Source organism: Carcharhinus amblyrhynchos, chromosome 19, assembly GCF_965287045.1.
Source record: "Carcharhinus amblyrhynchos chromosome 19, sCarAmb.v2.hapA, whole genome shotgun sequence".
Taxonomy (NCBI): Eukaryota; Metazoa; Chordata; class Chondrichthyes; order Carcharhiniformes; family Carcharhinidae; genus Carcharhinus; species Carcharhinus amblyrhynchos.
Window position 1 is genome coordinate 31587746 of NC_137342.1, and position 12490 is coordinate 31600235.

At 40.6% G+C, this 12490-nt stretch overlaps 1 protein-coding gene across 4 annotated transcripts in view; it reads right to left on the reverse strand.

Annotated features, from left to right (window-relative positions):
* Positions 1-12021, reverse strand: part of LOC145355416 (SRSF protein kinase 2-like) — a 200694-nt gene extending 188673 nt beyond the window's left edge. For 3 of the 4 annotated variants that reach the window (XM_080207494.1, XM_080207495.1, XM_080207491.1), the window contains exons 1-2: positions 11156-12021; positions 10873-10933 (exon numbers count right to left, since the gene is read on the reverse strand). In XM_080207494.1, the coding sequence (XP_080063620.1) occupies positions 10873-10933; positions 11156-11171 (77 nt within the window). In that variant the 5' untranslated portion in view covers positions 11172-12021. Of the gene's footprint in view, positions 1-10872; positions 10934-11155 lie in introns of those variants that run through there. The other variant, XM_080207493.1, reaches the window with a different exon arrangement.
* Positions 12022-12490: the final 469 nt, after the last annotated feature.

A 12490-nucleotide genomic window follows, 5' to 3' on the forward strand; every position in this document is an offset into this window, starting at 1 on the left:
CTAAACAAGTGAATAGTTTGTCTTCTGTTCCTTCAACTTTAACTTCAGCCAATAGTCTCTTACTTGGAAGCCTTCCGGCAGTCCATCTCAACTACATCCATAAATATTCCAATCTTATGTTGTTAGGACTTTTCTTTAAACAAAAAATTATTAACTTTGGTTGTCTATTCATAAAAGCTGCCTGACCTGTTGCATAACGAACATTTTTTGTTTTGTTTTACAAACCTATACTGGCTCTCTTTAATTAGACTTACTTTTTTCTAAGTACCCAGTCACTATATCCATAATTTTAGATTGCAATAACTTTCCTACAACAGAGGTTAACCATGTCTATAATTTTCTGGTTTCTCTCACCTTCCTTGAATTATGGAGTTACATTTCCAATTCCCCTATCTAAAAGGATAATTCCTGAATCAAGAGCTGGTCGGAAGATCATGGTTAAAACGTCTGCATTTTTAAAACCAACTTCCTTTATATCCCTGGGTGTAAACCATCAGGTTCTTGGGATTTGTTACTATCAGTGCCATTATCATTTCTAATCCTGTTCACTGACATCAGCCATTCAGAATCCAATCTGAACAGAAAACGTTAAAGCAGCCAAATAGCAGAATAATCTCGAGGAGATAAAACAATACATGAAGCAAACTTCACCACCTAATTACTGGCTGTTGCTAGTAACTGATTACTTACTTTGTGCTTTAATAACAACAACTATAGTGGGTACTTACTAGGAACATAAAAAATAGTGTAAAATTCACTTCCGGGTCAAACAAAAATGAATCAAAAGTAATCCAAAATCAAATTCTCTCAGTTTGTTGCAAAAGTCCAGGCCAAAGAGAGTTCAGATTTGACCATACAAAATCCAGCTTTAACAATTATGTATATCCTTGTTAAGTATTGATATAGATTGATTAGCCATAATCAAAGACCCTGACTCACTTTGGCATTCTCCTGGGTGGCCCTCATGACACACGACAGCGCAGAGTCGCTGAGCAGAAACTGATAGCCAAGTTCCACACACGTGAGGACGGTCTCAACAGGGATCTTGGGTTCATGTCGCACTATCTGTAATCCCCATGACTTGCCTGGGTTTGTACTGTCTGAAGACAATACACATCTCTTTAACCTGTGCTCAGTGCTCCTTCCACTCACATTGTTAGCCACCTTAAGACTTGAATAGCAGGTTAGGTGTAAAGATTCACATTCTAATAAGTAATCTGTAAACTGTCTGTGCTGTTATATGTACTGTCTGAGGCCAGAACTCTCCATTCACCTGACGAAGAGGGAAACCTCGAAAGCTTGTGAGTTTACTATCAAATAAATCGGTTGGACTTAAACTTGGTGTTGTCAGACTTCTTACTGTGTTAACCCCAATCCAATGCCAGCATCTCCACATCATCACTTTGGTCTGCCAGTGAATTCTGTAATACAAGCAAACCTTGTTTCTTTGTGACTTTCACTTTTAAGAAGTTTATCATGATCTCTTATGTTCAAAAGAGGAATTCTGACAAATGATTTACATGACAGAGTCTCTTTCCAATATTCATGAGATACATTATGCAGTCTCTTTACAACAGGACCAATCACAAATTTCTCATCATTTCAGTGGTTTTTATCATGACCTTCTGACCAGCACTGAACTCTCAAGTTTCATGCTTGGTATATCATGACTTCTTCACTTTCTTTTTCATAGCTATTCATGTCACGCTTAAGAAAACTAAACCTTGTCCTGGGTAAACAGTAACTCGTAAAGTAAGTGATCTGCTGTAGACTAGGGTTATTCTGTAAGGAAATACAAAAAGGCCTGGCCAGCGTCAAAAAGAAACATGCAAATTATTGCCTAACTTGTCACCTAGCAAATACTTCTGCAAAGACCATTTTTACGATTAGCACAGTTCTTTCTGCAGCACCATTTGATGCTGTTGTTTGTTTACTTCATTCTTACTGAGAAATATTTCAAACTCTTCTCACATAAACCGTGGACTATAATCTGACACCAACACCTCTGGCAATCTGTAAATTGCAAACCAATTTCTCAAAATCTAAATAATTTTGGCACAAAACATTATCTATTTGCTACAAAAATCATACAATCCCTACACTGCGGAAGCAGGCCAATTGGCCCATTGACTCTTCACAAGATCATCTCAACCACACCTCCGCCCCGCCCCCCCCTCCACCCCCACCCACCCACCCCCATTACCCTGTACATATTTGAACATGAAGGGACAATTCTTCATGGCCAATCAACTTAACCTGCACACCTCCGGACTGTAGGAGGAAACCGTAGCCATCGACCAAAACTAAGTACTCTTTTCCTTCCACTTCAAAGAAATTGACATGTATTCATTCCAATGGTTTTTTCCTGTTTGACCATGAAATGAGAGAAACCTTAGCTGTATCATTTCTAATTCTAAAATACACTTCATAACTTTTCACCGATTCTTCAATATCTCTATCAAACTTTGTATCCAAAAATAACTTCTTGCTATTGTTTTATACAGAGGCTCTTGCTTGAAGTTCTGTCACAACCACTCTCTAAACCTTGGCAGAATAATGACTCTTCAACCCTATGGAAGACAGCCTTCCTTGATCTACACTTAGTTTATTTCTACATGTGAAATATTCTTGCACTCTCATAATCGCTCTTTAGGCCAGAAATTCAAGACATAACTGAGCACTTCATGGAGCACCACTAATTTCAGGCAGATGTTGGCATGCTGATTATGTATGTACAGTAATTTAAAGGTAACTCTGTGGTTAGAAACAAATCATTCTTCATGGGAAATCGCCAAAGAACATTCCTATTTGCATGATCTGATTTACAATATCTAATATTCTACTGATGACTAATTCTATAATTTTGTCCTCCTTGATCCTGATCTCTTCGCACTTCCTCAGTGATAGATGTTATCCTACCAATTCCTACTGTAACTAATTCAGTCCAGTTGAACCTCAAGACAATTGCTTCCCTAAAAAGAGAATCTGTTCCCTCCTACTACTACAAATGACAAGTAGTAAAATCATTGTATTCCATCCTAACACCAGCTTGACCTAACACTGGGATATTGTTCTTGAAATAACTAGTCAGTTTCAGATCAGTTCTGCACAACAGAATGTGATTTGGGGATTTCATGTAATCTCCTTCTGAAATAATCACTGCTACAGCTGTATTAATGAAGAAATTAAGTTGAGAATCTCTGACTTATATTTTTACCGAGTGCTGGAATTACATTTTTCATTTACATTAACATCTATTTTTCTTGCTCTCCAAATACAACTCTTGATCTCTGATTTGATATCAACTTATGCTTGCACATCCATAACGTGCATATTTGAGGACTTTCAGACAACAGAATTAGATCTACTACATTTGTCACCTTGATGCATGGCTAAAACCTGGAGCTTTAATCACAACTTGCAGCATTATTTTTCATCTACTTCCAAATGCTGTCTGGATATGACTGACTCTACCATGGTTATAGCACTTTGACTGGAAATATCCGCAGTTAAATGATTGGTGACTACCATAGCAATGGTAACATCTAAATTTCTGAGCCAGAAATTGTGATCTTGGCTGTTGTATCTTGGATCTTGCCAAAATCTAGTAGATTGCCTTGTCAGCTCAGGAAAATAACTCCCTTGCAATTTGCAACTCTCCTTCTGCCAGTTCCATGGTTGTGCCCTCATCCACATCGTTCCATATCAAAGATTATTTGCACAAAAGCCTGGCCTGGATTTTATTGTTCTTTAGGTCTCCTTCCAATGTCTCTCTAAAGTTGATTTCTAAGTTTGTGACATTGCCAGAGTGACAAGAGTTTCTTTAATTCGAGAAGATAACATGCAAGTTTCATTTGGCAACTGCTTCCTCTGACAGAACTCTGTGCAATCTCATTCTTAGTTATGCAATAATAAAAGTACAGAACAGCAATAATTTCAGAATAGTCCATACTACTGGGTGTCGCAGAAAACTCAACTAATTTTATTTACACCTCCCCAACAGAGAAGGCAGCAGAGAGGATAATATAACAAAATGCATTATACAATAACCCTAAATATCGGTTAGAAGGTCATTACATTGGTTCCACTGGTCGGCGCAACATCGAGGGCCAAAGGGCCTGTACGGCGCTGTCATGTTCTATGTTCTAAACATAATTTGTTTAAAAGTAACAACCTAGTAAAACACTGTTTCAATTTACAAACCCAGAACATTATAGAATTAAGGCAGTGCTAACCACTGTCATCATGCTGCCCCATATCATGGATATAACTTTAGAAAGATTACACATGTTCAGTTTTTTTTTGGTACTTATTTCCATCTGGATCAGCAACGCAAGAACATTGCTTCTTGGCCTTTTGGCTAAGATCAAGTGTCAGATCAAGTCCAAGATGGGGTTGCAATGCCTTGTCGGCTTGGATCTTGTGTGTCTCTTCTGTGGGGCCCATAATTGGATTTAATTTGAATTTGGTTGTTGGAGCAAGGAAATGGATTTGGCCACTTTGTGCGCTGGCTTTGTAACTTTAATTAGGCAGTAGAAATATATGTAAAACTCTCAAAGAACATATTTTATTTAAGAAAGATAAAGTTTCTGTGAGATTCACTTCTTAATACCTGTTAGTCATCACAAAAGAAATGCCAGAATGAGTCTAGGTGAAGGCCTGATTTTAGATTTAACTCATTGTATAGCATTCTCTCTCAACATAATCATACAAACCAGGTATTATGCTCTCACATATCAGATTTTGGCTCAGCATTAGGGAAGGATCTGTCAAGGGAAATATATCGTAGAATCATCAAATCCTTACAGTGCAGAGTCCACTTGACCCATCGAGTCTGTAACAACCACAATCTCAACCAGGCCCTACCCCACATATTTACCCTGCCAATCCCCCAATACCATGTCAATTTAGCATGGTCAATCAACCTAACCTGCACATCTTTGGACTGTGGGAGGAAACCAGAGCACCCAAAGGAAATCCACGACACACGGGGAGAATGTGCAAACTCCACACAGGCAGTGACCCAAGGCCAGAATTGAACCTGGGTCCCTGATGCTGTAAGGCAGCAGCGCTAACCACTGTGCCACCATATAACTTTAGAAAAAATACACATGTTCAGTTTTTTTTTTAGGTACTTGTTTCCAACTAATGAACTGCTAGTGCGCAAGTCTTGCGAACGTGCATCTAAAATGTCAACGTTCCAAAATTTACACGATAACCAAGAGAGGAAAATAAATTCCCAAAGACAACGCAACATCACACTGCAGATACTCGATATGCATGAAAAGAATGAAAGGTGTGAAAAAGTATTAAAATATTTTTAGATAATCTAAACTTTTTTTGACATAACTGGCTACAGGAGAATTTGTTCATTACCAAGATATTTTAATTGTGTTTCTACAACTGTATATTTTACATTAATATTGTATTATATATAATACAAGCCTGCATTTGTATTAAAACCAAGAAATTTCAAACTACAAAGTACTTGCAATTTACTGACTCAGTTTCCCTACATTGGTCTATTATTTCCCCATGAATTATAGTCATCAGCAATGAATATCTGTCAAGATCATAACCAATGAACAAGAAAGTACACAAAAATTGCCACAAACCAAGTCCACTACGAAGCGTTGAAAACCCCAGAGTTACAATGCTCCCTGAATATAGTTGTCGTTTGAATTTCAAAACAGTTTCGATGTAGTCTGCTAATGAAAACCCACAATAAATCTTTAAGTGAAGGACTTTACTGTAAATCACAGAAAACGCTGGAAACACTCAGCATATGGAGAGAGAAACAAAGTTAACGTTTCCAATCAATGACTTTTTGTCAGAACTGAAAATAGTTGGAGATGTAATATGTTTTAAACAAGTACAGAGACAGGGAAATGTGGCAAGGGGGAAGTCAAAAGAGAAGTTGGTGGATAGAGTGAAAGCAGGAGAGATTAAATGACAAAAAGGGAATGCTGGTGCAACACAAAGGGAAATTGAGATTGCACAAGGCAAGAAACAAACAACAAAAGGGCCAAAGACAGGTGTACATGGGAAAAACAGAATTGTCATGAATAGCCAACCAAAAAAAGGTAGAAATTGTGATTTGATATTGCTGAACTCAATGTTGAGTCTGGAACATCTAATTGAAAGATTTTGCACTGTTCCTTGAACTTCACTGAAATAGCATTGGAGGCTGAGGTAAAGAGATCAGAGTGGGAATGAGGCAGATAATTAAATGACGTACAACTGGAAGTTTGCGGTCATACTTTCAAAATAAAATTGTCTTGAAAAGTTCTCACCACATATATAGGATAAAAGTAAAATACTGCAGATGTAAGAATCCGAAGCAAAAACAGAAAATGCTGGAAAGTCTCAACAGGTCTGGCAACATCTGTAGGGAGAGAATACTGCCAACGTTTCAAGTCTAGATGATCCTTTACAAAGATTGACAAAGAAGTTGATAAGGAAGGGTAGGAGAAACTATGAAGCTGGGCTAGCGCTTAATATAAAAAAGGATAGCAAGAGTTTTTATAAATATATAAAAAGGAAGAGGCTGGCTAGGGTGAATGTTGGTCCTTTAGAGGATGAGAAAGGGGACCTAGTGGTAGGGGATGGGGATATGGCTAAGGTATTGAATAACTTTTTTGTTTCTGTCTTCACGGAGGAGGACGTGAATAATTTGCCGGGTGTTAGCGATAGAAAGGTGGTAGGACTGGAGGGTCTTAATGACATTACTGTTACTAGAAAGGCGGTGCTCGACAGACTGGAGGGGCTGATTGTGGACAAGTCCCCAGGACCGGATGGGATGCATCCGAGAGTTCTGAAAGAAATGGCGGAGGTGATAGTGGATGCCTTGGTGGTTATTTTCCAAACGTCGCTGGGTTCCGGGGAAGTGCCGGATGATTGGAAAACGGCTAATGTTACGCCGTTGTTTAAGAAGGGTGCCAGGCAAAAGGCGGGGAATTATAGGCCGGTTAGTTTAACGTCTGTGGTAGGTAAAATGTTAGAATCTGTCATTAAGGAGGAAATTGCAAGGCATCTTGAAGGGAATTGCTTGATAGAGCAGACGCAGCACGGTTTCATTAAAGGGAAGTCGTGTCTGACAAATTTACTGGAGTTCTATGAGGATGTGTCTAGGGCGGTGGATAGAGGAGAGCCGGTGGATGTGGTCTTTCTAGATTTTCAGAAGGCGTTTGACAAAGTGCCTCACAAGAGGTTATTGCAGAAGGTCGAGGGACATGGAGTTGGGGGTAGGGTGTTAGCATGGATAGAGGATTGGTTGTCAAATAGGAGGCAGAGAGTGGGGGTCAAAGGGTGCTATTCGGATTGGCGGATGGTGACTAGTGGAGTGCCCCAGGGGTCGGTGCTGGGGCCTCAGCTTTTTACCATTTATATAGATGATCTGGAGGAGGGAACCGAGTGTAGAGTGTCGAAATTTGCTGATGACACCAAGATTGGGGGAACGGCAAATTGTGCGGAGGGTGTGGAGAGTCTGCAGAAGGATCTAGATAGGCTGGGCGAATGGGCCAGGAAATGGCAAATGGAATTTAATGTTGGCAAGTGTGAGGTGGTCCACTTTGGTAGGAAAAATGGTAGGAATGACTATTACTTACGGGGCGCAAAACTGCAGCAGGCGACGGTGCAGAGGGACCTCGCGGTCCTTGTGCATGAGTCGCAAAAACCCAGCTTGCAGGTGCAGCAGGTGGTCAGGAAGGCGAATGGGATGCTGGCCTTCATAGCGAGGGGGATTGAATATAAAAGTAGGGAGGTCTTGCTGCAGCTGTATAGGGCATTGGTGAGGCCGCAACTGGAGTACTGTGTGCATTTTTGAACTTCTTCACTCAAAGGGTGGTGAATCTCTGGAATTCTCTGCCCGTTGAAGTGGTGGAGGCTGCCTCGCTAAATATTTTTAAGACGCGGGTTGATGGGTTTTTGATAGGAGAGGGGATTAAGGGTTATGGGGAGAGGGCGGGAAAGTAGAACTGAGCAGCGACAGATCAGCCATGATCTTATTGAATGGCGGGGCAGGCTCGAAGGGCTGGATGGCCTACTCCTGCTCCTATTTCTTATGTTCTTATGTTCTTTACAATAGTGACTTTTAAGGGGCGTCTTGACAAATACATGAATAGGATGGGAATAGAGGGACATGATCCCTGGAAGGGTAGGGGGTTTCAGTTAAGTCAGACAGCATGGTCGGTGCAGGCTTGGAGGACTGAAAGGCCTGTTCCTGTGCTGTAATTTTCTTTGTTCTTTGTTCAGCAGAGCTGTGACAAAGGATCATCTAGACTCAGAACATTGGCTCTATTCTCCCCCCATTGATGCTGCCAGCATTTTCTGTTTTTGTTTCTCACCACATATGTTTGACTTCCACAGCACAAAGGAGGCCATGTCACAATCAGCAAATACATTGAAAGTACAATTAAATTGCTGTTTCATCTGGAAGGATCTTGGATGGTGAGAAGGGAGAAAGTAAAAAGGCAAGTGTTGCATTTCCTACCCTTTCATGAGAAGGGGAGGGGGTTTTGGGGTAACTGAGGAATAGAGCAGGGTATCACAAAGGGAACGGTTCCTTCAGAATGTTGAAAGGAGAGGGAAATTATATATTTGGTAGCATCAGGCTGGAAGCGACAGAAATGGTAGGAAAAACGAGGAACCTATCATTGGTCTGAAAGGGAGGGGGAGGAGTGAAGCAATAGTGTAGGAAATGGAACAGACACAGTTAAAGGCCCTGTCAAAAATCTTCAGTTGCGATCAAACAAAGGCATATCAGAAAAACTGATAAGGGAAGATGGAATCACCAGACCAGATTCAGAGAAGAAAAACGGAACGTGTTTGTAGAGGAAGCTGTAAGTATAATGAAGATAACAGTGGGAATCAGTGGATATTGGTCATTAAGGCTACAACACAAATAGAGACAAGTCAAGGAAAGAAAGGGAAGAGTTGGGGATGGACTATGTGAATTTTTAAAATTTATGCTTTATGTGCGGAGAAATTGCGCTCATGTCGGTGACAGTGAGCCACCTTTTGGAACCGTTGCATTCCATGTGGTGTTGGCATGCCCACAGTGCTGTTTGAAAAGGAATTTCAGAATGTTGATCTATAAGAACATGCAAAAGAGAAGTAGGCCATTTAGCCCCTCAAGCTTGCTCTGCCATTTGATATCATAACTGCTCTGTTCATGTTTCAAGTTCTACATTTCCATCTACTCACGATAATCTTTCCTTTTTCTAACAAGATTCTACCTACCTCTCTGAGTTTTCAATTTCTGCAATAACCTTTGATGTGACACCTTATCAAATGCCTTCTGGAAATCCAGATACAGTTTGGCTATAAGCTCCCCTAATCCACAGCACATGTTACTCCTTCAAAAAACTCTTTTGAAGGTCCAATGACATTGAAGGAATAGTTCCAATCAGGATGGCATGCAGCTTGGAGGGGAACTTAGAGGTAGCTGTGTTCCCATGCACCTGCTGTCCTTTTCCTTCTAGATGGTAGAGGTCACAGATTTGCAAAGTGCTTTTGAAGGAGCCTTGTTGAGCACATCTTGTAGGTAGTACCCGCTGCTGTTACTGTGCATTGGTTGTGGAGGGAGTGAATGTTTAAGGTGGTGGATAGTGTGTCAAAGAGTACTGCTGTGCCCTATATGGTGTCAAGCTTAAGTGTTGTTGGAGCTACACTCATCCAGATAAGTTGAGAGTTTTCCATCACACTGCTTTTAATCAACTGATAAAATGTTTTACGGCACTACAACAACACACATGCATGAGGAATAATTTTAAGCTGTTGATATGGAACAAATAAGAGCTCACCACTAAAATGTGAACACAAAATATTTCACTGAAAAAATATATTCCCATTGTTGCTTTATAAGCAAACAGTTCCACAATTCACAAATGCCACTAGTACTGCTTAATTTGCATGCAATGTTGGCCTAGAGTTTAAAATCAAAGGATTAAACTTAAGTTACTGGCATCAAACAATATACATGTGACATCATTTTGTTATCACAAGAGTGAAATGCCATCAGTCAGGCTTGACAACTACACTCGTACTCAATGTTTCCAACAGATCAGAATCACTTCTTTGTGCTGCTTGATCTAATGATATGTTCAAAGCACAGAATGGATAAAAAGTTGGAAGCGTAAGCATCTGAATCAGTATCAGACAAAACACCATCAGTCATCAGTAACTGGAAATTTAAACCAAATCCCTTTCAAATACTGTAACAAATGTGATCCCTTTCCAGTGGCTCAGAGGGCAAGTACAATATGAAGGTACAGTACAGAGCCATATCGATCAGAAAGGTGATAGATCATATATTAGCAAAACACAAAATATAATGCAAATTAGCAACTTGAGCCATTATGCTTATGGGACAAAATCTCCATCAAGTACCGTCATACCAGTGACATTACATGCACATTCTATTTGAACAGTTTACATGCCTCCAAACTACTCGTCAATTAGTTCACAAAGAAAACTTCCACTCACACAGAAAAAAAAACTTCAATCTTGCAGAGGGTTATAGTTCGTGGCACATTCCTCAGAAAATATTTAAACCAACAGTAACCACAAATTAGATCTTTTTAAATAAAATTTAACCAAGAATAAATTACAGAAAATGGCAACAAAATGACCATCATTTCTGAGAATAAATATTTCAGTACAAAGTAACATCTGTGACAGATGCATAAACACAATTACACTGTTTTTTAAAAAATATCATACCAGTGCTTTGCACCATCAGCCAGTGAATAAAGCCCTTTCTTTCTGCCGAAGACCAAACTGCCGTTACCAGATCCAGCAACAGCAGCAAGAGGAGGAGCTGCATCAATTTACACAAATACACACACACACACCACTCTCTGCACTACTCACTTTTTATGAGCCTTCTCTTTCTTTCCTTTGGGTCTCCTCTTTCGAGCTTGAATGGCCAGGACTGACAAAAGACAGCAAAATAGATAAATATTTTTTTAAAAATCTACCCCGCAACACGATCATAAAAACACATACACACACCCCGGTGATTAATCGTGGAATAATATAACGAGGTTTGCTCTTTTTTATTCTCAACGTGTTTCTTTTCTCTGCCAAATGAAATGGACAGGAGTAAGTGAGTGTGGTGGTGGTGGTCGGACGCCTTGTTTGTATTTTTCCTCACCTTTCCTGGAACTCATTTTCCAGCCGGGATTGTCCTCGCGGAGCCGCGCGCAGGCGCAACCGTCAACTTCCCGGCGCTCGAGCGCAGGAAGCTGGGCGACCGGTACACAGCTGACGTCACGTGCCGCACACGGGACCTGTCCAAGTTAAAGGGCCGGACAACCTGAACTGAGGCATCGAAGAAAGGCAGCACCACAACCTGAAGGTTTTAAACACAAATATTTTCGGTTCCCTTCGTAAAAGCAACATCCGTAGAGAGGGAGGAAAAAAATATAAAAGTTATCGTTTATTTATTAGTATCAGGTTTAAATTAACACCGCAATGAAGCGACTGTGAAAATCCCCTGGCCGGCGCCTGTTCGGGTACACACTGAGGGAGAATTTAGCACAGACAGTGCATTTTTTTTGGACTAAGAGAGGAAACTGGAGCACCCGGAGAAAACCCCATGCAGACACACGGAGAAACGTGGAGACGCTGCACAGGCAGTGACCCAGGCTGGGAGTCAAACCCGGGTCCCTGGTCTTGTGAGGCAACAGTACTAGCCAATGTGCCACCTTACAAACAGACTGACTTTAAAAATCTATTATTTTGGACCTGATTGCAATGTTTCAATATAATGAATTAGAATTATTAATTCATGTATTAAATACACATTTTAGAAATATATATACATTTCAGCATTTGATGCACTTGATATCACATTCACCTATGTTTTTCTTTTGATAGGAAACACTGGTCGGTGCAATCAGGAGTGTGGACCTGTTGTATAAATCTCTTCTTCAGAAGTGCTTTTTGTGTAACACTGCAATGCTTAGTTTTTGTTTCTGCCCCTATAACCAACACACCTGCCCCTCTTTACCTGTTCTTCAATATAGAACATAGAACACTACAGCACAGAACAGGCCCTTCGGCCCACGATGTTGCGCTGACCAGTTAAAAAGCAATGACCCTCTAACCTAAACCAATCCCTTTCCATCCATAAACCTATCCACGGATCTCTTAAACGCCCCCAAACTAGGCGCATTTACAACTGCAGCAGGCAGGGCATTCCAATCCCTCACCACCCTCTGGGTAAAGAACCTACCCCTGACATCCGTCCTATAACTACCACCCCTTAATTTAAAGCTATGCCCCCTTGTGCTAGCTTTCTCCATCCGAGGAAAAAGGCTATCACTGTCCACCCTGTCTAAACCTCTAATCATCTTATATGTTTCAATAAGGTCCCCTCTTCGCTGCCTTCTTTCTAACAAAAACAACCTCAAATCCCTCAGTCTCTCCTCATAGGACCTCCCCTCCATACCAGGCAACATCCTGGTAAACCTCCTCTGCACCCTCT